The sequence below is a fragment of the Opisthocomus hoazin genome, chromosome 9, assembly GCF_030867145.1.
Source record: "Opisthocomus hoazin isolate bOpiHoa1 chromosome 9, bOpiHoa1.hap1, whole genome shotgun sequence".
In the NCBI taxonomy this organism is placed as follows: domain Eukaryota; kingdom Metazoa; phylum Chordata; class Aves; order Opisthocomiformes; family Opisthocomidae; genus Opisthocomus; species Opisthocomus hoazin.
In genome coordinates this window covers 2,967,823-2,993,922 of record NC_134422.1, presented here as the reverse complement: position 1 = coordinate 2,993,922, position 26,100 = coordinate 2,967,823, and the positions used below count along the sequence as shown (strand labels likewise).

General features: G+C 43.3%; 1 protein-coding gene across 1 annotated transcript in view; it reads left to right on the top strand.

Annotated features, from left to right (window-relative positions):
- The window catches only part of KIF5C (kinesin family member 5C), an 89,175-nt gene that overhangs the window by 24,091 nt on the left and 38,984 nt on the right, over positions 1 to 26,100 (top strand). Inside the window, exons 2-10 of the mRNA XM_075429984.1 lie at positions 1,230 to 1,320; positions 9,906 to 9,979; positions 14,373 to 14,477; positions 17,164 to 17,212; positions 18,071 to 18,126; positions 19,523 to 19,610; positions 22,060 to 22,184; positions 23,992 to 24,096; positions 24,432 to 24,580. Of these exons, the coding sequence (XP_075286099.1) occupies positions 1,230 to 1,320; positions 9,906 to 9,979; positions 14,373 to 14,477; positions 17,164 to 17,212; positions 18,071 to 18,126; positions 19,523 to 19,610; positions 22,060 to 22,184; positions 23,992 to 24,096; positions 24,432 to 24,580 (842 nt within the window). The remainder of the gene's footprint in view (positions 1 to 1,229; positions 1,321 to 9,905; positions 9,980 to 14,372; positions 14,478 to 17,163; positions 17,213 to 18,070; positions 18,127 to 19,522; positions 19,611 to 22,059; positions 22,185 to 23,991; positions 24,097 to 24,431; positions 24,581 to 26,100) is intronic.

Sequence of the window (26,100 nt, the reverse complement as noted above, 5' to 3'; positions counted from 1 at the left end):
ATGGCTAATTGAGCACAGCGTTTGAACAGCTGGCTGCAAACAGCAGCAATGGCACGTCGACTCGACAGAACAAGGCTCCTACATCAGGCACCCAGCCACCTCGTAGTTAGCTTTGAAGCCCTCGTTATGCTGTTCTCGGAGTAGGTGTCACATCTTCGAAGGGAAAGATTACGGGCTTTGAGGGAAGATGAGAAAGATGTTGCACATCCGCTTAGTGTAGCTTTAAATAAAGGAATTGTATTTTAAATGCAAATCTCTTGCTTGTTTTTGAGTTGTAAGGAACTGAACTGCTGTCTTAAAAATTGAGTTGCCTTTTAAGTGTCGTGCAAACCTATTTTTAGGATTGCTAATACATGTTTCTCTTGTAACCAGTTATACTTACTACGAAGAGGAGTCAACGTTTTCTGGAAGTGTACGTGCGGGTTGTGCTACGCCGTGTATGTACACCTGAAGAAGTGTCAGTCGTGGTGTCAGCCGGGAACTCGGGCAGCCCGGTGTCTGTGGCGGTGGCTCACAGCCTGGAAACGGCCCTGATCCAGTTCAAAACATCATTTTGGAGCCCTTTCCACATGGCATCTTGTTATTTGTTGGTGCTAAGGATAAAAACCATGACATTTTCTGAATGAAGCGCAAGCTTAGGGCAACAGAACAGCCTGACTGGGCTGCCTGGTTTGGGTTTAACCTGTGGTTTTATCGACAAGTGTTTGCACGTTTAGCATAGAAATGAAACTGGGCAATTTCTGCTGAAGGAACGCGTGCTGGGCCACCCTGGCCCCAGCAGAAGGCAGCTCTCGGGACCTGCAGACTTCCAATTCTCTTGGCTCCGATTGCTGTTTCTCTCACCACAGCTTTCACTAGTCTGCAGTAATGAACAGCAAAGCTTTTCCAAATATTTGTATGGCTGTTCCTCCCGTAACTCCTAGGAGAGGGAGAAAATAATCAACTTGCAACTGCTGATATCTCAGCTGATTGTTTCCTGCAACTGTAGCTGCTGACCCAAATGCGAACACGCAGAAACCATATGCTGTGTTTTATTTGCCAGCTAGAGAAAAGCTGGGTTTGGAGCACACGAGATGTCACATCTGTTTAGCCAACAAAATATTGTCGTCTCCGTTGCACTGAGTGGCTTCCTTTGTAGCAACTGCTGCATTTCAGGAGGCCTGTTAAATTGGGTCTATAAACTGTTTTAAATGCTCATTATCTTACAGAGTTTCTCTTTTTGTTTGCAGCAAGGGAAGCCGTATGTCTTTGACAGAGTGTTACCTCCTAATACAACCCAGGAACAAGTTTACAACGCCTGTGCCAAGCAGATTGTTAAAGGTAGGTGTTGTCTTTGTTTATTCCTGCTTGGGGGGAGGGAAAAAGATGTCTCCCTGGCCCCTCAAGCTATTTAAGGACAGGATAATAAATGTTTAGATGTCTGCATAGGGGTTTAGTAATTAGTAATTCCAAGCATTTCCTTTTTTCAGGACTTGTGTTAAAAAAAACCAACCAACAACAAACCAAAAAGCAAAACAAAAATAAAGAAAAAGAGCTGAAGGAGTTGCAGTAGTTGTTCCATATTTTCCCCTTGCGTGTGACTGTTATTCCACAGATATACTTGCATTTTGTAATATGTGGTAAGGAACAAAAAGCATCTTCTTCATGCACCGTGAGACCGTTCAGTACGGGATGAGCATGGAATAGCTGTGTTTTTGGATGGAAGGGTGGACCAGTAAAGGAGAACGTGGAAGGCACTGGTTTTGTAGCTGCTTTGCATGCAGATAGCTTGTGTTTAAACATGAAATGAGAACAGTAGTACCTATTGGATAGCACCCTGCTTGTTTAAAAGGAAACCCTCATAAACTGTTGAAATGTCAAGATTTTAACTTGAGAATCAGACTTTCTGGATGCATTTTAATTGCCTGCCATACTTCCCCCCCCTTCCCCACCCCCTCCCCCATCACCCTCAGACCTCCCACTTTGGTTCTGATGCTGGGTAGTCCATCCATGATGGTACAACTGCTCCAGCGTCTCAGGGGTTGCGAGTACTACTCGGTCTAGGTGTTCCCTGGCCTTGTGTGGTGTCCCTGTGCCCTCCCCAAGATTTGGTCCTCGGTTTTTGTTTGTAAGTCAAAGCGTGCAGATGGTGGGAATGGTGTCAGAGTTGTGCTTGTATAGCAGCACGGGGCTGCGTGTTCAGTGCTGTGGGATTTACGTGGCTGGAGAGATTTGGGGTTGCTCAGAGGTGCAGGAGCTACCACAGCAGTGTTGAAGGACTTGCTAGCGTGTCAAGTGTGGAGCTGGATCTGCTGAGAGCCTGTGTTTCTGCTGGAGGGGAGAGGTCCCTGGGTGAGCAGCCCTGCTTCAAACCCTGGGCTCTGCTCTGGAGGAAACCACTTGGCTCGCTCGGACAGCCTGGAGCAAACCAGCACGCATGTAGTCTTGATGGTTGGGGGTGAGGACCAGAAGCTAAGTTATTTGATGTTGGAGAGGGGAAATGAGTCGTAAGACTTCAGTTGCCTCTTCTCAGGGGGGAGCCTAATTACGGCAATTCTGACTTCAGACGGGTAAGCCTTGAATAAAAAGCCGGTGGGACTGGAGTTGTACAGCTTGGAAATCGTTAGTTCGGGTTGCTGACACACCACCCAACTTTTGAGCTGAGTGTTTCAGTACTGTGCATGGAAACAGAAGCAGCACATCGCTGTTTGTAGACTTGCAGAGGGTATTTCTGTTCCCTGTGGAAGCTGGTTTCCTCTGAAAACGGTGAGAGAAATAAAATCCTGTTTGGGAGCAATTTGGAAGACCTAAAGAAGTGACCAATTCTTCTTCATGAACCAAACAGAAAGGCAAATACTTTCCAAAGTCCCATTTGAAAAGAGTTCAAACATACTTTGACCTGTGTGTTAACTTGGACCTGCTAGATAACTTAAAGGCAAGTTTGATGGAGGGGGGGCATGTAGAAGAAAGAAAAAGAGAGAGAAAAGGGGTAAAAAAGGAGGAGAGAAAGAGAAGAGGAGAAGGAGAGCAATGGTGAGGGAAGGGGGGAGAGAAGGAGAGTGTGAGACACGGCGAGCACAGCGTTACTGGAGTGATGTTCTGGAGCTCTGGGCTTACATTTCATAGCGTTTAATTTCCAGTTCAAAACCTAATAAAGGGAAGAATGTGAAATAGTCTGGGCTGTTTCTGATAGACCGGAACGATGTAATTTACTACATAGAAATATGAGCTGAGTGCGTTACAACTTGGAGCACTATTTAAATCTTTGAGACTTTTTTAGATAGCTTTTCAAGGTTACCGTTTGTTATCAGATTTCATTATACTCCTGTGAAATGGCTGGTGGTTTCATTGTGATTAATGTTATTATAGAAAGTGCCAGCTGGCCTAACAGTCTCTAAAACAATGGTTATAACAACTGCGTTGACAATAAGAATGATCTAAATGAGTTTTTTCCAGTAGAGAAGAAATGGGATTAGGTTTAAATAAACAGCTTGATGACTAAGTCAAAGTATTTCACGTTCTGTATGTGAGAAACATGAGGAACAAGGGGTTTTTCAGAGGAGGGGAAGCAGCCCGTGTGTTACAGCGAGTTGCGTCGGGGTGGGCGCTGGGATGGTGTGTGTTCAGGGTGCTCTCAGGGGCAGAAGTCCCAGTAGTGGGAGGGTGGGGGGAACCGTCACTGGTGCAGATCACCAGCTTGGGAACTTGGGGTGGCATTTTTTTAACCTAAGAAATATCACTGAATCTGAAAGGGACCAATAGTGTGTGATTGTCGCCGCTTTTGCTTTGTTTCCCATTGCTCTCTGTTGCCAGAAACCAGCTTTATCTTCTCGGTCTACACGGATGGACGTCTGTAGCTGGGTTTTGCATCTTTCCTACAGTCACGTTGAGGGGAGAGCATATAATGGGCCAAGCTCTTGCTGAGTGCTGGATCTGTGAGCACGTTAATGCACGTGTGAACATCTGCACGTTTGTGTGTCCTGTGATGAGGAGAAAATTGCTTTAATGATTTTTTGGTGGGGGGGTTGTTCTCACTGGGTAGCTTATTGACTTTCTGTTCTGATTACAAATGTGGGCCTCAAATGCCGAGTCGCAGAACTAGAAACTATTCAGTGGAAGAGAGAAGTATAGGGCTAATAATTAGGTTGTAGAAAGGAGGCTGAAAGGACTTCTGTAAAGCTATTGGGTCTTTCTTCTCTTGCCGTTAATCACAGAATGGTTGGGGTTGGAAAGGACCTCTGTGGGTCACCCAGTCCAACCCCCTACCCAAGCAGGGTCACCCACAGCAGGCTGCACAGGACCTTGTCCAGGCGGGTCTGGAATATCTCCAGAGAAGGAGACTCCACAGCCTCCCTGGGCAGCCTGTTCCAGGGCTCCGTCACCCTCAGAGAGAAGAAGTTTTTCCTCGTGTTCAGCTGGAACTTCCTCTGCTTCAGTTTGTGCCCATTGCCCCTTGTCCTGTCACTGGGCACCACTGGAAAGAGTCTGGCCCCATCCTCTTGACACCCATCCTTGAGATATTTATAAGCATTTATTAGGTCCCCTCTCAGCCTTCTCTTGTCCAGGCTGAACAAGCCCAGCTCCCTCAGCCTCTCCTCGTAGGAGAGATGCTCCAGTCCCCTCCTCATCCTTGTAGCCCTCCGCTGGACTCTCTCCAGTAGCTCTTCATCTTTCTTGAAGTGGGGAGCCCAGAACTGGACACAGTACTGCAGATGGGGTAAGACTCCTGTACTTGTTGATGGCTCATCTGAAAGGTCCCCAGCCCACAGCCACCCTTGGGGACTTGTTGCAGAGCTCCACCGGGCTCTGCGGTGCTGCCGGAAAGACTCCGGGTCCCGGACCCAACGAGTCTGTGCTGTAGCCCTGGCACAAGGGCTGCGGTTTTAGACCGCTGCTGCTTCTCCTGTCCATCACCGTCAGTAGAAGGCCATCTGTAGCAGTTGGCTGGCTGGATCGAGTACCTGGCTTTTGTGGGGAGGGTAAATCAAACTGAAAGTCATTGTAGAGAGCGCTGGACCAGGAATTAAGAAAAGCACTTGGACTTTTTTTGTTTGTTACAAGTGATGTAAAAATCCCAACTGATCTTTGTGCAGTCACTTTATTCATCTGGTTTTTCCCCCTCTCTCTCTCCCTTGCGCTGAAGTTTTGTGCAGGCTGTTTCTGTCGGGGACTCTGGTTATTCAGCTGGCAGGTGGTACATTAACTATCTTAAGGTGGAAAGCCTTCCGACAAAAATAACCTCTCCCACCGCAGAGACCACCAACCTTTTTAATTGCAGCTGATGCAAAGGACTATTTTTTTTTTTTTCTAGAATAAGGTAATTTTTGCTGATTGGGAGGGTAAATTACTTACCTTTGCTTCCTCAAGCAGAATGTATCTTAGTATACTCTGAGCAGTTTTCTTACATAACAGTTGATTAATCAGATTATTTTCCCCTGGGCTGTGTACCAGCATAGAGCTGACATTGTGCCTTGCATTCATCTGGAGATAAGAAGCCTTTTTATTTTTTTTTAATTAAAACTTTTTTTTTAAAAAAAAAAGTTAACCAGGTTTGGCATAAAGAAGAAATAGTAGTAGTGAACTCTTAATTCTGTTTAACTGTCCCGGTGATTTAAAGGTATTTGGATGCTAAGTGGTGTTTTAGAAACAAGCAGGAGTTGCACATATTTGCTCAAGGATTTCTGAACCACCCCACCCAGGACAATTATTTATATTTTTTTGATGCCAAAACACCTTTGAAACTCTCCTTCTGTGCACCTTCCAGACCCTTTAGCTCATCTTCCCCATGTGCTGGGTTTCATCTAAAGGCGAAAGCGAACCTTCCTACTTTTCCAACTTCCAGTGAAATTTTAGTTTAGAATAAGAGTCCAAACATATATATTTTATTTCCTTGCTGGCTAACAAAGATGGAGCCTTCTGTACATGATAGAGATGGCCTGCTTACAACTGGATGTAGCCTCAAGAAGTTAAATATGACTGCTTTCCTGTTGTGCTTGTGTGTGTGTGTGTGTTTAGTAGGATAAGTGTCAAGTAAAGGTTCTGTTTTAAAAATTTCAAATACAGTTGCATTAAATATTGCCTTGCCTATAGGCTATTTTGAAATTTAATATTATTCTGATTAATTTTTTAAAAGGAAATAATATTTTTGTATTAAAAAAGCAACTTTTATCTCCTGTGAGCTGCTGCCACCGCTCTTCCGCTGCAGATCCTTGGCTGCACCTTTACCTCCTGTGTCCTGTGCCTCATGTTGTGTTTCTGCTGGGTCACCCAAAGTTAAACCCATTGGTGCAAGCTGAGCGGAGCTCCTAGCAGAACTCCTTTGAAAGGTTTCATCATCAACAAGCTTCGGGAATTTCCTAAGCAGCTGATTTTCTCCTGTTAATACTTCAGTGTTTTCCAAAGGCAATGCTTAGTGTCTATTGAGGATTATCTGTTGAGGAACAGGCTGCCCAGGGAGGTGGTGGAGTCCCCATCCCTCGAGGCGTTTAAAAAACATGCAGATGTGGCACTTCAGGATGTGGTTTAGTAGGAATGGTGGTGTTTGGTGGATGGTTGGACTCGATGATCTTAGAGGCCTTTTCCAACCTATGATCCTATGATTTATTGGAAAAAAAGGCCATTAAAATTGCACCCATGAAGTTCAAGTGAATGAGCTTTGAACGTGGGGCAGCCGGAGGGCGGCAGCGAGGCTTGCCAACTGTTTTCTCCTGCGTTCAAACTACTGTTGCTGTAGTCCTTCCCTTCCACTCAAACTCATTCTGTGGTGAGCTGAAAATCCATGAGATGCCCCCTTCAGAAAAGAACTGCTGGGTGAAAGTTTTGAAATACTGAGATCGTGAAATTCGGCCCTATTTAGAAGCCTTTAGGGGAAGTAATAGGGAGAAGGCATGAACTTGGGAGAACACCGCATCTATTGCTGGACATCTGTTTTTAATCTATGCAATTATTATTTATAATTACTTACTTTAAACTCTGTTCCCTTAAAGCAAGAATAAGCAGTGTCTCTATTTTTGTAAACAGATGGGGTGCTAAATTCATACATAATGTTAATACCGGAATGAGAGTGATTATGATCTTTAACTTCATCATTCTCTAGATTTCAAGATATGAAAAAGTTGCCCGGCAATACTCTGTGGAGGTCTGTACAACCACTCCCATGTCTGTCCTCTTCAGCTCTGCAAAACAGTTTGGCCACAATTTAAACAGTTACACTCTGTGTTTAGTTGGAATGTGTATTTTTAAGTGGCTTCATTCCAATTTCATCCTTACTCAGTATTGCTGTGTAGGAAACATGAGTCTATGTAGCAGTTGCCTTTGAAAAAGATCTCTTTTCCTTTCCTTTCTTTTTGTCCGTTTCTTTTCTTTGAAATCATCTTTCTGTGGTTTTTCGCTCATTTTTTTTCGTGCTTGTACCTTCTTCGTTCTTTTTATATTTTTCTAACGTATCTTATTTAATTATCCTTCCCATCTGGACCATTTACATACATACGGAGATACAAATAAGGAGATAATATGTATGTGTTTATGTAAATGTAGTATATATGACATTATGTGTAATAATATATAATATAGTTGCATGTATATATTTGCTATACATACACACAGAAAAGATATATACTTTTTTCATAGAATCGTGGGGTGGTTTGGGTTGGAAGGGACCTTTCAAGGCCATCTAGTTCAAACCCCCTGCAATGAGCAGGGACATCTTCAACTGGATCAGGTTGCTCAGAGCCCCGTCCAACCTGGCCTGGAATGTTCCCAGGGGTGGGGGCATCGACCACCTCTCTGGGCAACCTGGGCCAGGGCCTCACCACCCTCACGGGGAAGAATTTCTTCCTTACATCCAGTCTAAATCTCCCCTCTTGCAGTCTAAAGCCATCACCCCTTGTCCTGTCACCCCATGCCCTTGTCACAAGCCCCTCTCCAGCTCTCTCACAGCCCCTCCAGGCACTGGCAGCTGCTCTCAGGTCTCCCTGCAGCCTTCTCTTCCCCAGGTTGCCCAGCCCCAGCTCTCCCAGCCTTTCCTCCCAGCAGAGGGGTTCCAGCCCTCGGATCATTGCTGGGCCCTCCTCCGGCCCCGCTCCCACAGCTCCAGGTCTGTCCTGTGCTGAGGGCTCCAGAGCTGGATGCAGGACTCACGGGGGACTCAGCAGAGCGAGGCAGAGGAGCAGAATCCCCTCCCTTGCCCTGTGCCCACGCTGCTGGGGATGCAGCCCAGGGCATGGTTGGCCTTCGGGGCTGCCAGTCCAACCCGTTGCTCATCCACCAGACAGTCCACCCATCAAATCTGTATCTCTCCCATTTAGAGAGAAGGTTCTTGTGGGGGACTCTGTCAAAGGCCTTACAGAAGTCCAGCCAGCCATAGAACTTCCCTTGTCCACTGATGCAGTGACTTCATTGTAGATGGTCACCAGGTTGGTCAGGCAGGACTTGTCCTTGGTGAAGCCGTGCTGGCTGTCCAAAATCACCTCCCTGTCCTCAATGGGCTTTAGCATGGTTGCTAGGAGGATCTGTTCCACGACCTTCCCAGGCACAGAGGTGAGGCTGACAGGTCGGTAGTTCCTGGGATTCTCCTTTCTACCCTATTTAAAAGCAGGTGCAATGTTTCCCTTTTTCCAGTCACCAGGGGCTTCACTTGACTGCCGTGACTTTCCACATATATGTTTTTCTAATATGTCGTATATCATAGATATCATATAAATTTTTCTGCTGGTAGCCTATTAGTATAGATATAGAGGGTGGGAAATGTAACAAGTGTTTCAGAAGCAGAGAAGGCCATCTCTAAAAGCAGGAGACATATTTGGACATGGGGTTGTACAGGAGACTTTCTGCCCTGCCGGATGGCAGCTGGGCCTTGGTGGCCGTTCTCCGTCCCCTCTGCCGCCTGCAAGAGTCGAGCTTTCCTTTTCCTTCTATTTTTCACTGTTGGCTCTCCCTGGGCTTTGCAGCCCTATCTCTGGCTGGTGTTCGTGCTCCGGAGGCCAGTGGCAGAGCTCTGGTGCTGAGTACGGTGCTGCTGGCGTCGGGGACGGTGGCGAGGGGACGGTGGGCGTCCCTGGGCAGAGCTCCCTGGCCAGCATCCTGCCCGTTGCTCGGGGGGCTGTCACGGGAGGCTGACAGAGCAGCGCGGGGTTATCGCCCCTGGCTTTTAGACTGAAGATTTCCTTCCTTCTTTATTAGCAACAATAATAAGCATTGATCTTTTTTTTACATGAAAGCTGCGTAAATAGGTGGCCCTACTGAAGGCTTTAAATGCACTTGTCTGGAGCAAGTCCAACCCAGTAATCCTTTCAACGGCAGGGAATGGCCGTGGGACTGTGCGTAAGGACCAGCTGCTTCACAGCCCGCCTGGATTTCCGAAAGCTGCGATAGACATTAACCGCTGCATAGTTAAAATGGATATTTTTATATCTTAATGCAATATAAAATCATTCATTCTGCCTTGAGAGAAGTACGTTTTTAATGAAGCACATTGCTGTTTGTCTGACTTTCTTCTTGCTTCGCTTTCCTGCTTGCCAGACACGCCTGGAAATTAATGAGGCTGTGAACGGTTCAGGATCTTACAGCAATAGAAATATACAGTAGGAGTTTGTTTAACTTTCTGTATGGTGCGCGATGGTTTAAAATGAAGGCAATGAAGTTTTCTCTTCCCCGTGTTACACAGGTATATTGGATGATATCTAGTGTCCAGAGATTTTTTTTTTCCCTGGGAAAGTGAGAGAGATGTCAATAATTCTGCGATTCTCTAATTTAGATTTGATTATGAATTTTTTTTTTAGCCTAAAGCTTGTGTCATATTTTTCCCATTCTTTATTGCACAAATGATTCTCTAATTGAGTTTCAGCGTTGTGGAAGACTTACGAAATGCTGATAATCCAGCTTTAAGATGTCAATGTGAGTTTTAATTGTTTTCCTTCTGCTTGCAGATGTTCTTGAAGGCTACAACGGCACAATCTTTGCTTATGGACAGACATCATCAGGAAAAACGCATACTATGGAGGTACAGTGGCAAAATTAAATCGATTTGGTAGTGGCAGTAGAATTCTATGTAGCAGTTACCCGAACAAGCCAGCTATCTGGAGCACTCCGCTGTGAGTGACATATAAAAAGAGATCTGGGTATGTTCAGCTTCTGCTGCCTTTTAAGCTGTAGTGTTTCTTTCAGTGTGGGGTTTTTTCAAGAGATGTCTGCAGATATCTAGCTAAACTAACAAATGGCGAGTGAAAAATATCAAGTATAGTTTCATGGTATTTGTCAGAACAGTTTAGGTATGTGTATATTTTAATGAATTTGAGTGAGATTTGTTAATCCACAAATGAAAACAGTAGTAAGGGTCTGCAGAGTTCCCTTGCATGGAGCATTATGAAAATTCATGCCTTGGTTATTGGTTTTCTCATTTGCACTCCCCTTCTGGGAATACCACTGCTGGCATGCTGCAGCACAGATGGGTGAATTTGAGAATTGTCGCTTTGGAGGAGAATACCAAATTACATCAAATTCCAGTGGCTCGAGTCCGAAGTCTGTTTATATTTCTGCGACGTGAAGTGCGACAGTGTAGTTTTTTTCCTGTGAATTTTTTTTTTAACTGTTCAGTTAGAAGACATTTAGGTATTTTAGTCTCTTGCTGGAAGAGGAGGATCGCTCAAGCGTTTAATCCTCACGTAGGATTGTTCCATCGCAACGCTGTGCAAGCTGGGTCTGTTATGTCTTGGAGCATTTCAGTGCAGCTGTGAACTTTAAACAGGAGGTCTACAGCAAAATTTTGCTAAATGAAAGGAAAAAAAGGAGCGTTCACCTGTTGAACAGCATCAGCTGGTTTTGCTACCAAATGTCCGCAGGTGAGCTACCTAACTTGGAGGTTAAAGGCGCAGGCAGGCAATATTGTCTCGAGGCAACAGGCCCTGGTGAAACTGCTGCTCGATCGCCGCAGTTGCGCCTTCCCTGGAGGATGCACTGACTGACGCCTCGCGTCTGATGAAGTCTGTCCTTGTGAGGATGGGCGAAATCGCTAGCTCAGCCCTCACAGATGGCACAACGGCTGAGTAATCCACCAGCTCAGAATGTAATTAAATCAAAATGTCTGCAGGGCTTGAGCTGGTGCTTCCACATGGCGTGGGGAAAGATCTCTGAAAGCCAATTTATATGCAGAATTACAAGCTGCGATAAAGAAAAGGACTGTAGAAAAATGGCTGGTTTACTTCTTTATTAAAGAAAAAGCTGTCATTTTAAAGTGGAATCAAGTCTATATTCAGTTTTAATCCCCCTTTTAACCTAACATCCTCTTGTAAAGTTGCTAAAGTATGTCAAGGAAGAAAAAAATAGTCTGGGGTTGAAGAAATAAAAAATCCTTTTGGTAAAGCTGTTATGGAGGATTTTCTGTGAAATGTGAAATTCTTCGTAGTGTTAGTGTTAGCTTAAACAGGACACGGTAGTAGAAGATAACCGGGGTAGGCTCTCTGACATGCATAGGTCTTCCTCCTCTGCTAGGTAAAGCATTTGCCAACATGTATAGCAGGATAGATACCTTCTTAAAAATTACATATTTTTGCCTGTAAGATTGTATTGATAGGCTTTGACCTTCCAGTAGCGTTTTCAACACTAGGTCCCTCTAGATTGTGGTTATTACATCAGCATCCTGAAATAAAACAGCACTCTCTGAAATGTTATGCTTCGCTAGCTACTGTCTGCTTGCTGTGTTTGTACCTGGAAATTAATGTTGTTATTAAAATGGGAGGCTTTAGTGGGCAGAGGACTCTCCCTCTGGCTGCTTTGGGGGAGTTCACTGACTGCAGTGTCAGCATGGAAGCAGCAGCATATTTCTGCACACTCTTTCAGAGGTTACAGCTAAATCCATGAGAGTGGGGTTTTTTTGATTCCAACTTCCCAGTGAATAGCCTGCCTTTACCTTTCTCTTCCCTTCCAGTTTTTGGTCTCCATAAATTATAGTGGGACCTCCTTCCATCATCTCTTGTTTTAATAAAAATCCATTTATAATGGAGTAAAAATGAGTATTTTTCAATGCCTCTCAGACTACTGGTGGCAGAGCATTTTAAAGATGTTCACTGTTTCTTCTTAAAGCGTTGAATGTGATCTTGCTTCACTGATGTTTCTACTGACTTAAACAGTGAGAAGGCCCGAGCCCAAGAAGTTGTAGATGCAGTGGTTGAGTTACATGCAGACTTAATCATGTTTTACAGATTGATTTCTCTTCTGAGCTAGAAAAAGCTAGGTAAAGCGAAGCATCATTATTATGGGGCTTGTTGGGCTTAGGAGAATGTTTAATGAAATACTTTTAGAAGTTGTTACTTCCCCACAGTTACTAGGGGATGTGTTTACCTGGTGCAGAGCTCCCAGCGCGGATGCACCTCTGAGCAGACAGAAGTCTGCAGCAAAACTGTGGGTTCCCTTGGTGGAGTTAACAACACAGCTCGAGCAAAGCTGCTACAGAAAACGGGGCACTGCGTCGCTGTAGCATTTCTGGTTCTGTAGCTGCCTTTGCTGCCTTAGGAATTGTGCTTTTTGCAGTACTGGATAGTGTAGACATGCCTTTGGTTGGATTTGTGCACACTGGAGAAAGAGCAACAAATCTCTGTTTATCCTAGTTTAGGAAAAACTCCTTTCACCTCTTCGGGGAACCCCTCTCCATGCAGTAACCCATGGCAGTCAGTTGGTTTTGGTGAGCTTCTCAAGGACTTCTTCAGGGAGCAGGGATGGGTAGTGTGGAAATCGTATTGCAGTCTCTGTTCAGTAGCAGGGCTGTGTGGTGGAACGGAGTGCTGCGCTGGCAAGGTAAAACAAAGTGGTGGGGGAGTGGTTTAAGTGTGTGTATGTACAAGTTTTCCCCTCCATCAGGGATGTAGTTTATTTACTCACCCTCTTTTTCATTCTCGTAGTCTGAAATAAAATGGTGTCTCGTATGGCAAGGAGTTTTTAGTTTTTGAGAAGCTTCGTAGGAGGTTGGATATGGTATAGCTTCTGCTTCTGCTGCAGAAGGTTATATTGTTTGTATAATGTAAATAAAATATTCGCAGTTTAGATACAGCCGAGTGGTGCTTTATAGGGAAGGCAGTCAGCAACGTAACTGATTTATCTATATTCCCTCCCGTTTTTTGCCCCAAGATGTGTATGTAATTTGAGGGCAGAAGCCTAGTAACTACTTCAAATACAGGCTTTGAGATGGAGGGAGAGATTACGTCAGTTCTTCATGTTAAATTTCAGCCTAGGTTGATGCTTAGAAGTTGACTGTCATCTCACCAGCTTTAGCTTAAAGGAAGCGATGTCTAGAAAGACTAATAAAGGCTCAGAAACTTGGAAGACGAGTCGATGTGACCCACCATTCACAAACATGCATAATATGGAGAAACACGTGTGTGTGTGTGTGTGTGATTTTCTCCAGAGTTTGCTAAAAAAATTTTGGCATTTAATACTTTTTAGCAATTACAAATCAAATCTGACGTCCCATCATTTGGAATTGTATGGTTACCCACTATATTTAAATAAAAAAGGTAATTCCCTACCACTATTTGGAGTAAGATGCTGTGTTGTGCTGATACGGGCAGTATTATCTGGACAAGGGTATGTTAAAAAGGTATATTAGAATTTCTAAATGCTATGTTCTGATGGAGTCTGATGACTTATTATTGCATATTTAAGTAGTTTCATAAAACATTTGGAAATAGCCATGCAGTGTACACTGTAGTTAGAAAAGGTTTTTACGTGGAGTTTTCATCTCTGCTCGGTTTTGAGGTGGTGTTAGCTTTTCTGAGCGTGCCGGGCTTTTTCGAAAAGAGCAGTGCAGCGAAAAGGAGCCACACAGCCAAGGAAGTGGTTGGTTTTAGTTAATATTCAGTTCTTGAAAGAAGAGAGGAAGGTAGCTGTGCAAATTAACGTGGAGAGCAGTAGTGTTTGTAAGGCGCAGTCCTCTGGCAGTAGGCCCAGCAAGCTCAAATCAGAGTATGTTACTCTAATCCCCGAATCCCCCAAACCCAGATTTCCCCTTAGCTTTCTAGTGTAGTGGTGAAAGAGAAACAAAATGCTTTAATTCTTCTTGTTTCTGACATGTTTCCAAATATCTGATTTAATGGGGAGAACCGGGCTGCAATTTGTGTGTTTGTGTTGATTCGTCTGTCTTTGGTGGGAGAGCGACGGTGTAAATAGCGGCGGGACGGCGTGCTTGGCAAATGGCAGGAGCTGACAAAACAGATTGGTGCTCCGTGGGGTGAAGAGTGCCAACACGTCGAGTCGTTCTGCCGCCCTTTCTGTGAGCTTACCTCGAGCGAATCCCCCCCAGAGCGGCAGGGGCCCGCTGGAGGAAGTCTGGTTTGGGCGAGGCTTGCTCCTCTCTTGTGCCTGAGCACGGCTTTCCGAGTTACGGTTTGGTTTCGTGTCCGCAGGGGAAGCTGCACGACCCTCAGCTCATGGGAATCATTCCGAGAATTGCACATGACATCTTTGATCACATCTATTCCATGGATGAAAACTTGGAGTTTCATATAAAGGTAAATGCGGAATGGCGTGTGGTTACGTAGTGGGTCGGGTGGAAGAAAGTTGAGCTGGATGGGAAATCTGCGTTCGTGCTGTAACGTTCTGTCTCGGAATTTTTCCTTTCTCCCTTTCATAACTCAAATGCCCATGACATTACTGAGGTTGTTTACTAGAAGTAATCTAATACAGTTACTAGCCTTTGACAGATATCTTTCTTGAGTGTGTTTTAAGCTCAGGTTTGCTAGTCCATTGATGGCCTTGCCTCTCACCGCAGCTGGTAGGCTGGCCAGCGTGGTAAGAAAACATTAATTTCAGTGCAGCTCCTCCAAGGGCCATACCTCAGCCCCACTGGTTACGCCCGTGAATGCCGCTGATGTGCATGACGTTTGGTAGAATGCTGACATGTTGTTCCTATCTCAAGGATACGAGCAGTCCTGCTAATATGTGGGTTCGAAACGGAGGAGAGACGGCTTTGGGCAATGAACAGAAGGATGTTCAGAAGTAATTTTTAGCTCAGAAGCGTATGTGTGTGTTCCTTAAGATGGTGGCCTAAGTCTCACTTTGAACAGCCACTGGCTTTTTCCATGTCCCTATCTTGATCTTGACCATATGCTCCCTCAAATTTTTTGAGTGACCTTTAATTCCTGCTGTTCACCCAATCTCCTGGGAGCTCTTAGCCATGGGGGCATTGGTCCATCTAGCAGAGTTGGGGTCAGGCTACAGCTTGCTTCCAAGCAGATGTCGGTAAAATTACCCAGTGGATTGCAGGAAAAATGAGTGCTGCTCTGTGTCATCCCTCCCGCAAAACACACCAAATATGCCTAGGTGGCTTCGGTCAAGCAGCTGAGCACAGGCAGTGTGTGGAGACACTGTCCCTTCTCCTGCCGTGACCGGGTGGTGCTCTCTGAGAGTGGAGCTCTCCTCTGTCCCTCATGTGCCTGAAAGTTAGAGATGAGTGACTCCTTAGTGCCACTTGCATTACAGCCCATGAAGCACTTCTGAGGATATGTATGTGTATATATATATATATATATATTAATAATCTAGCAGAGTACCTCTGAGCTAGCTACTGAGCTCCTGGAAGGACTGGGTCCTTTTGTATTGAGAACCTTCTTAGCAGTGCTTCTTTGTGGGGTTGCTCATGAAGTACAGGCAGAAGTACCCGCCTTACAAAGTACAAATAAGCCATCTAAATATTTTAATAGACCTATCTATTTTAATAGATTATAAAATAATGAACTGCTTAAGAAGAGATGCCTCTGAATTTCTGGCTTCCACAGAAGCGACACCGATTTCTTCTTATCATCTGTAGAGCTCTCCCGTGGCTATTGCTGTTCTACACAATAGCACTTGGGTACCAACAGGTGGGGACCCCTTTGTACAAGACAGAGTAAATTCCTGTCCCAGCAGAAGATTACCACTTTATAAATCATATTCTGCCAGCACTGGATTTTTTCAGTGGTTTCCTATCATAGTTGACATTCATGAATATCTTAACAGAAAAGCTGCCTAAGTAGCAATGAATGAGTGAGTGATTATACAAGGAGCTGTCATTGAGAGAAACGCGTGCTCTGTCATCGCGAGCAAGAATTTTACCAAGCTGTCACACTCTTTTAATAACTGAGCCAACGCTGAAAATTACTGTAATTTTTTTTTCTCCGCCTTTTTGACAGAGACGCATATAGGACAGGGAGGGGAACTTGGTACCTCCTGCCTGTGTTGGTCCTCAGGGTGGTGTTAACAGGGTGATGTAAAGCACGTGAGTCTGGGTGAGCCAGCCTGCTGAAGTGAGCTGGTCCTGAGGATGGCTTTAAATGGGACACAGGTGAAGTAAAGGCACAAAAGCGAAAGATATCTGTAGTTAACAGCAGTTGTCACACAGGTAGATCAACTCATCAGTATAAAAAAAAATGGACATAATTTATTTTTCATGTGAGAGAAAATGATACTTTACTAAAGAGCTAGAGTTTACTGATACCTAGAATTTAGCCATCTAGTATGCTAGCTAAATAATCCCTGGATAAAGCTTATTTAGTGTCTGCTTAGGTGCCACACCTTTAACACGTTTCTGTTTGCTTCTGTGAGTCGAATACACTTTTATTGAGAGAGTCATTCGTTCATTCTTTCTCCCCTTAGTTTTTGGGTTTTTTTTGAGGACAGTTGTCTCTCTGTTACAGAAAAGCTCATTTGCAGTTTCTTCTTTGGGACTTGATTCAAGACAGAACTTTTACACATGCTTGATTTGAAAGTTTATTTTAATATAAATTGCTTAGGCTTATGTAACCTGTGTGTTGGGCCGCTGAAGGGGCTGTCAGCTTTTGGCTGGCGAACGCCATTGTACCTCTGATGGCTGTCAGACGTGACCCTGCTCGTGATGCAGCTGTACTGGGATGAGATGAGCTGAATTGATTTAATTCTTTTCAATATTTTTCTCAATTTTGCCTATGTCAAAAAATAAAGTAAAAGAGAAGATTTATCTGAAGTTTTTTGGTATACTTTCCTGATGAATCATTGATAAATGGAGAAAGATCAACAACTTGTAAATCTTTCAAAATAGAAGTACGTTGACATGAAAGATGTAGCTCAAACTATGTGGATTTTATTTTTAGTTTGATGCTTTCTATTTTGACAGGCGTTGAAATATATGTACAGAGATTTTAAAATCACTAAAGTTTAAATGTGTAACCTTTATTTAATTAGGTTTCCTACTTTGAGATATATTTGGACAAAATAAGGGACCTGCTTGATGGTAAGTTCTGCATTTCTTATGTGAAAAAGTGTTTTGTGGCTTGATGTAGTGCTTAATGCTTAAGGGGAAACAGTTACTGTTTTGAGAGCGATTTAAATTTAAGTTCTACGACTTGGTTTGTGAAAGAGAATTTTGCAGTTTAAGTCATCAGAGCTCTGACTCTTGTGCACCTACCTCTGCAGTGCTGCGTAGCTTGATTATAAATGGATGACTACAGAGAATTTTACAGACTCCAGGACAGGTCTGAGCCTCACTGGCAATGTATATTCTTAAAATAAAACTAGAATTTAAAAATATATATAGTGTTCTGTTGAGGGTTTTTTGTTAAATTTAGAATATGTTCAATTCAGCTTACTCCTTCCTTTGCTTCCGTGAGGTAGAGTTTGTTGGGAGTGATCTGTCCCTTTTACAGTCTGTGTCTCTGTCTATGCGTGCTGTATGTTAATGAAAGTGTGAATTGTGCGTGTCGAATCAGTCTGAAGACAGAAACGTATGCTAGTGGTAGCACAAAACCAGGAGCAGGTATTTGAGCTTTTTGAATTCCAGTGAGTTCTTCCATCTCTTTTGAAATTCTTGCTGCTTTGGCAAAATCCAACTTGGTTGATATTTATTTTATTAATCCAAGCAATAAACAAAAGCTTTGGTGCGATGAAGTTAACTTTAAAGAAACAGCTACAAGATTGACAGAACAAGAAACAAGATTTAAGTGACAGAAATATTGGTGGTTAATAAACAGTGGGAAGTGACTACAATCCTCATTTACAAATTTAATACATTCATGGTATTTGTCTGTCGTGCACATAGCTGAGACATTATCATCTGTGGAATATTCCTAATGATCTCCATCTTTTTTTCTAGTGTCAAAGACAAACCTCGCTGTACATGAAGATAAAAACAGAGTCCCATATGTTAAGGTACAAGGGAAATTTGATGCTCATTCTTTCTTTCTTTCTTACCTATGCATTTATTTACACATCTCTATTTGTATCCCAGTGTGTTTGCTGAGATGATTCAACACGTGTTTGGAGTTTTGAATGTTCAAGTAGTGTTGGTCCCTGGATTTAGACAGTTTCCTGAAATATTAATGGGCTCGAATCATGTTTGCTTTATTTTCCTGACTTTAAACATTTACATTTTGTTAGTATGGTGTTAGTATGGTGTTTGTATTCCCATTTCGTGACAGATATGAAAGAATCGTAGAATGGTTTGGGTTGGAAGGGACCTTACAGACCATCCCGTTCCAGACCCCCTGCCCTGGGCAAGGACCCCTTCCACCAGCCCAGGATGCTCCAAGCCCCGTCCAAACTGGCCTTGAACCCTGCCAGGGAGGGGGCAGCCACAGCTTCTCTGGGCAGCCTGGGCCAGGGCCTCACCACCCTCATGGGGAAGAATTTCTTCCTTACATCCAGGCTAAATCTCCCCTCTTTCAGTCTAAAGCCATCCCCCCTTGTCCTGTCACCCCATGCCCTTGTCACAGCCCCTCTCCAGCTCTCTCATAGCCCCTCCAGGCACTGGCAGCTGCTCTAAGGTCTCCCTGCAGCCTTCTCTTCCCCAGGCTGAGCAGCCCCAGCTCTCCCAGCCTTTCCTCCCAGCAGAGGGGTTCCAGCCCTCGGATCATTGCTGGGGCCTCCTCCGGCCCCACTCCAGCAGGTCCATGTCTGTTCTGTTCTGTTCTTCAAGAACATCCAGAAGAATTTTGTTCTTCAGTAATTTGTTGCATGGATGCTCTAATCTCACGATATTTTAGAACAGTTTTGTTGGGTTAGGAATTTGTTTTATGACTTCCTGGGCCCTCACTTAAATGTGATATGCTTGTTATGAACATCTGTGAGCCTTAATAATATCTGTATAAGATTGTTCTGTTTATTCTCGTCCTGGGGAGGGCAAAAAAAAATTGATAAAATAATTCCTTCAGTGTTATTGTATTAAGGTGGAGAACAAGGTCTACACATCTTGTCTTGCAGTTTGAGAGAGAAAAAATAATTTGGGTGTGTAATAAAACCCAAATTAGTAACAGGAATGTATGTTCATTCCATGTGTTCTACCTATAGAAACTCTCTTCTGCTGCATGTCTGGATTTGATTGAGCCTTTAATCTTGTGAAAGAAAATTGTCTTGCAGCTTATCCCATGGACAGCTCCTGAAAGTTGTATGAAGGCATGTTTTGGTCCATTGCCTTGCTAACGATCATGTTGGATGTTGATGGTTCTACTAATTATGTTGTTCATCAGTGCTAAACGTTCTTAGTGACAGCATTTGGCGTACTAGGACACTTCCTAAATTTTTTTATGTTCAACTTGCCTATTTCTAGGGTTGTACAGAAAGATTTGTATCTAGTCCTGAAGAAGTTTTGGATGTCATTGATGAAGGGAAAGCTAACCGTCACGTAGCCGTTACAAGTAAGTATTCTGTGGTGGCTTTTCTGGGAGTAAAGTGTGGGTGGTTATAGCTTCCTAGTGATGTATTGATTCTCCATGTTCACAAAGAACTTTGAGTTACTTATCTGAATGATGTAATGATGCACAAATTATAATGCTTTAGAATTAATAGAGCGGTACTTTTTTTACCGCTTCACTGCAGACAGAAGGATGTATTGACTGTTTCAGCTTTGAGAATCACAGAATCACAGAATGGTCGGGGTTGGAAGGGACCTCTGTGGATCACCCAGTCCAACCCCCCTGCCCAAGCAGGGTCACCCAGAGCAGGCTGCACAGGACCTTGTCCAGGCGGGTCTGGAATATCTCCAGGGAAGGAGATTCCACAACCTCCCTGGGCAGCCTGCGCCAGGGCTCCGTCACCCTCAGAGGGAAGAAGTTCTTCCCCATGTTCAGCTGGAGCTTCCTCGGCTTCAGTTTGTGCCCGTTGCCCCTTGTCCTGTCGCTGGGCACCACTGGAAAGAGTCTGGCCCCATCCTCCTGACACCCACCCTGCAGATATTTAGAGGCATTTATAAGATCCCCTCTCAGCCTTCTCTTCTTCAGGCTGAACAAGCCCAGCTCCCTCAGCCTCTCCTCGTAGGAGAGATGCTCCAGTCCCGCAGACAACTCTGGCATGTAATATATGGCATTATATAGTATTGTTATATAAAACTTCAAAATATGTATTGTTACACATAGTATAGATATTTTGAAATTATGTAGAAGGGAAATTATGCACGTACATTCTTTTTTGTGCTTGAGGTCAAGAACTCGGAGCAATTCACTGGTCAAAAGTCAGGCAAAGACTGCAGAGCAGTTATCAGACTCTGCCTGTTTATCTCTTGCGAGTTCTCCCAGTGAAGCAGTGACTTGAATTGAGTTCCAGTGGTGGCAAAGCAAACAAATCTTCCTGAATTATAAAACATAGTAATTGCTTCAGCCGGTGCCAAGTTTGTTGACATTGTGTTGCATGCAGCCTACTGGCACTACGGTGATAAATAGGGCCGGCGTCTCTGGCCTGTTTCCCCATCTGTACTGCAAGATGTCTTTGATCCAAGCAGTGAGCCTGGCACAACCGCAGCTTGCAATTCGAATCTTGGTGGTGGGGTGGGGTTTTGGGTGTGGGATTTTTGGCAGTTTTTTGGTTTTAAATTTTATTTTATTTTTTATGATGCACTGGCCAACTTCTTTCTTATCTGTGTCTCTGCCTTCTTGCTTTGGGTAAATACTTTGTTTTAGCTTTCCCATGACTTCCTCATCGTGCTAATAGAAATCTATTCTCTTCTTTCCTGAGCAACATTTCCTCCCATTGTTTCTGCTATTCTCTTCAACAAAAAATATCCAAATGCACCTTTTGCAGGGACACCACCTGTTGCATTTGGTGCAGACAGAAACGTTCTGACAAAAATTGGCAGAGAATGAATTTTACCTAGACTGAAGCGGCAAGGAGCAAATTTGGAAGTGTTACTGAAAAAACTGAGCTTGGAGAGGGAGGAGAAAAAAGGGAGTTCAGATAAATAGAAATATTGCGGTGAATGTGAATGGGGAAAGATTGTAGTGGGTTTTAAAGTAGCAGAGAAAATAGAGAAAACAGAGGAGAAAGTGGTTTACTGATTCCGAATGTTTTCTTTTTGCTGCTTTATGAAACTTGAAGCACGACATGGTTACAATCAAACTTAGAGTAAATGGAAGCTGAAACTCTAACTGCCTGTGTTTTACTTGCTGCCTGGGTGAAGGAGGATTTTTAATTACAGAAGCAATAAAAATCACTCAGATTTTAATTTAAACAGTGTGGGTTTGATGAAAATTTTAGCACAAATGTTGGGAGATCTCACACAATTGCACCGAGACCTGCCCAGCTTCTTTTTATTGCAATTATTTTTACTTCTCTCTAAATTCTCTTGTCAGCTCAGAATTATTCCTCTGTCCAGGATGCTGTACGTACATCCTTGTTGTAGTTCTACGTCTAGATAGTGCCTGTTATATCACAGCAGTTTTTGGTGTGAGCTGTCTGTACTCACGAAGAAGCCTAAAAGCACAGAACCTTTAATTCTTACTTTATCTGTGAAATGTTGTTTTATTATTCTTATGCTGTGATTTTTTTTTTTCTTATTTTTTTTCTGTTTCTGGTCACATTTTATTGCTTCAGGGGAATAAAAAAACTTTCAAAAAAGAAAGAAGAAAGGAACAAAAAAGCGCTTGTTGTCCAAGGTGGTCATTTATCGTGAATCTGGTTGATTTGGTCATGTCAGGAGCTCGTTCTGTAGCCCATGGTGGTGCTGGCAGCTCTCGGCGTAGACGCTGCTCTCGGGGCTCAACATGACTGGCCTCGGGCTTTGGGATTTGCTAGCCACAGGCTTGCCGTGGTGAAATTGAATTTCTTGTCAGGTTTTAAAGTCATTTAAACCAAACCTTTCAAATGTGATTGCAGATATGAATGAACACAGCTCCAGGAGCCACAGTATCTTCCTCATTAATATTAAACAAGAGAATGTGGAAACTGAGAAAAAACTCAGTGGAAAGCTTTACCTGGTAGACTTGGCTGGAAGCGAGAAGGTAATCTTGCCTTTTTCTTAAACTGCTGAATGATCCTGGTGGGATCCCTAAGCTGACCGTGTGAACGCGTCTCAGAGCAAAACTAAGTAGGTGTAGGTACGGAAGTTTTACCGAAGTCTTAGCTCCTATTATCATTAGTATGGCAATCTTTTTTTTTTTTTTTTTTTTTTTTATGTGGGATGGAGAAAAGGAACAGGGCAGAACCATTTATTGGTATGAAATGCAAACCCCCAATTCTGCAATAGATCTTCATTTAGAATGAAGGGAATTGAACCAGTGTACTTTTATGTAGCTTCACATTTAGTTATGGGTATTTGAATAAAGTCATGTAGTTTTTATGTAGTTTCTAAAATTAGACTGATGTTTTCATTTGTTTGTCTTTGGACATGTCCTGTTTCTAGGTTTTCTGTAATGATTTCACATATTAGATAATGAAATAACAGTGGTTAAGGCAGTTATACAGTTGAAGTCTATCTGAAGCTCCCCGAATGGCTCTCTTGATTATGGTGACTATTCTGCTTTCCAATATAGAAAAATACTAACCAGAAAAGAACTTGTAACTATTTACCAAAACAGTAATGGTCTAGAACAGTACTGCAGTGGAAAAATGTCATTGTTTCCCAGTTCTCATTCTAACATCTTCTGGAGTGTTTAAAATTGTTTAACTGTAAATTAAATAAATTATAAATCTTGTCATTTGGCAACACTATGAAATTCTTTGTTCAAGCTGGATCCTTGGTAACTACTGTGCATGTCAAAATAATTACTCATGATGAAGCAGTGTCTCTCATTGTGGTTGTAGATTACTATTTCTTTCTGAAAATGAGAAGTAAAATAAAAGATTTTGTTTGATAGGCTGTGCAGGTTTCAAGTTGCTCATCAGGGCACACTAGTTGATAACCCATCAGTACAGTGCAGAAGCCATCTATCAAAGTAATTAATCATGTTAATTTCTATTACTGCATATAATACTAAATGTTAAATTAAACACTTAGTGGTGGTTAGAAAATGAGTGCCTAGTCGGGCTCTGCTCTGAAAACTGCACTTCCGTGGGTCATTATGTTTGTTTGCACATTGTACAGAAAACCTGAAATAAGGGTTTCCGTGCTAGGTTGTCTGCCTAAAAGATACAGTTATGTTTCCTGTTATGTCATGTGGCATTCATTTTGAGAGGAAAGTACAGATGCTGTAGTTTAAATGTAGAGAAAAAATATATGTCTTTATCCTACATTTCTGTAACCTTCCCCACCTATCCCACCTCTCAGAAAAAGAGACTATGAACCTGTGTTGCTGTCTAGAAGAGTGCTGGTCCCAGGCCACCAAGCTTCTTGCCTGGGCCACCTTGGGATCCAGCTTGTGGAGCAGCAAACCTTGCCTTCAGGATGAGTGGGATCACGCTTTCTCTGTCCTGATATTCTTGGTCCATGCAAGCGAAACACAAAGCCAAGATTCTTGTTTGGTGGCATATGCTGTGCCCTGAGAATGTACCTCTGGTGTTCCCTATCTGTATGGACAGTCTGATCTTGGACGTGGTCCCCAGATGTCCTCAGGAGAGCACGGACTTACCAGCTTCTCCCTGAACAAAGTAAAGTTCAACTTGCTGTTACATTGGAAGAAAGGTGGAAGTATTACAGGCTTCCACTAATAAAAAAGTGCATATAAAATTCTTCTCCTTCATGCTGAGGATGAGCTTGCTTTGGTTTTCTTCCAAGAGCATCTTCAGCGGTTGCACTGTCTGCGTTGTAGCTGTAGCTGTACAGGCACTTGCTGGTAGCTGAGCCTGACTGTTGCCTGCTCTCTTTGGTAGGTCAGCAAAACCGGAGCGGAGGGAGCTGTTCTTGATGAAGCTAAAAATATCAATAAGTCTTTGTCGGCTTTAGGCAATGTGATATCTGCCTTGGCAGAAGGAACTGTAAGTAATCCTGTTTTGTGTTGTTGAAGAATGGCTCTTCATCTCTCTCTGTCGTGCATGTAAAGAATCAGCCAACATTTCAATTCAGAAAGAAGAAAATACGAGCTTTCCGACCACAAACCAGTGGCACGTTTACCATTCTACTAAAGATAAAAAACTAGTTCTGGGTGATTTCCCTGGAGTGGTTGTCCCATCTTAGCACAATCAAAACCATTACGCTTCAGGACTGCGTGCTTCAAGTGCGTGAAACCTGTCATTGTCGACTTACGTTCTCTCTCATTACAATAGTGTTATTTTAAAAAAATTGTTCTTGTCTCGTACTTATTTTTGATTAGAAAACCCATGTTCCTTACCGAGACAGCAAAATGACCCGAATACTTCAGGATTCCCTGGGTGGGAACTGCAGAACCACCATCGTGATATGCTGTTCTCCTTCTGTGTTCAACGAAGCAGAAACAAAGTCGACCCTGATGTTCGGACAGCGGTGAGTCCCACTCGGCAGCAGGCTGGATGACACTCGCTGGGGCTCTTCCGCATGTCGGGAGCCAGCCGTGCCGAGGGGAGCGAGATGAGTTGGCATTTTAAAATGGGGAGGTTATGGTTTCTGGAGTTGTTCAAAAATAAATAAATGGAGAGCTTGAGAAAACTGTCTCTTTGTTCCCTGTGGTACCAGAAAAATAAATGTTAATGTTGGCCAGCAGCTGCACTACTTAGAAGCTCTGGTAATTTTTCTTGCAGAAAGTACAAAGTGTTATAGTAGTTGTGTGAAATTTTATGGGGCAGATAATGGTATTGGGCAGTTTTCTGTTGGCTGACTCAGTGGAAAATGTTCGGTTTTGCTTTATCTGATACTGCGCTTGTTGCTTTTAAGATGTGTCTTCTCCCTGAATGGCACCTCAGGGATTATTGTTGGGATTGTAAAAGTATTTTTTAGCTGTTAAGAAAAACAAAGAATGTGGACACAGTTAGTATTGACAGCTTCGATAGATTACCGTGATAGCTCACAGGCGTTTTTATATGTTTGAAGGATCTTAACAATTTAGGAACAATTCCTTAGAAACAAGCAAGGATAAAATTAATGTGGAGGTGTTCAGAAAGACAATTTCTCTTCCATATGTGTTCGTTGGCAATAGTCATATGAAATACATTTGGAAACTTTGCAAAAATAGGTCAGGCTCATTATGTAATTACTGCTGTTGTTGTGATTGAGGAGAACTCTGATACTTTGGGAAATACTCAGTTTGTTTTATTTGTGTAGTAGCAAAAAGAAAATACACTAGCAAGTTATGATTGTTTGAAATAGAATTTATTTGACAGTTTGTACAGTATGATAGATTTATCTTTGAAAGAGGGTTGTTCTCCACCATGCATAATTTTTGCATCGAAGCCCACACTGTTAAGGAGCATTTTATATTGGAAAGTAAAACCATGTATAAAGATTAATCTGACAATCTTCTATTAATTCATTGCCCCACTTTTATCCTTTCATGTGAGCTTTCCTTATGTTTTCGTGAGGGAAGATGATCCCTGTAGTGTCCTCTTGTGAGATACGTCAACGTGGAGGACAAAGAGCCGCAGCTGGGCGCAGCCCCTCTCGACGGAGAGCTGCGGCTTGGCGCGGGGTAGGGCTGGAGGCAGCTCTGCAGCACGCTCCCCAGCTGGCATCGCCAGGACCGGCATGAACGTGTCCTTGGCATCTGCTGCTGGCAGCTGGGGAAGGTGGGGAGGGACTCGCGTGCTGCGAGCCAGGTAGCTGCAAAAAGCACTGGTTCCTCTGGTCTCTGCTGCCCCAAGGGTGTCCTTCCCGCTGGCTGAAAGAACAGTATGTGGGAAAAACTCCCCAGAGGGAGCTTCACAGGTCGCTGCAGTAAGTTTTTATGGAAAAGGACTATAAAAAGAGGAAGTAGTTGTTAACATATAATCAGGTTAAGGGTTGCTATGCAGTTCTAATTCACCGTTGTGTGATCAACAGAAGTTTGAGTTATTGCACACATAAGCTTCAAC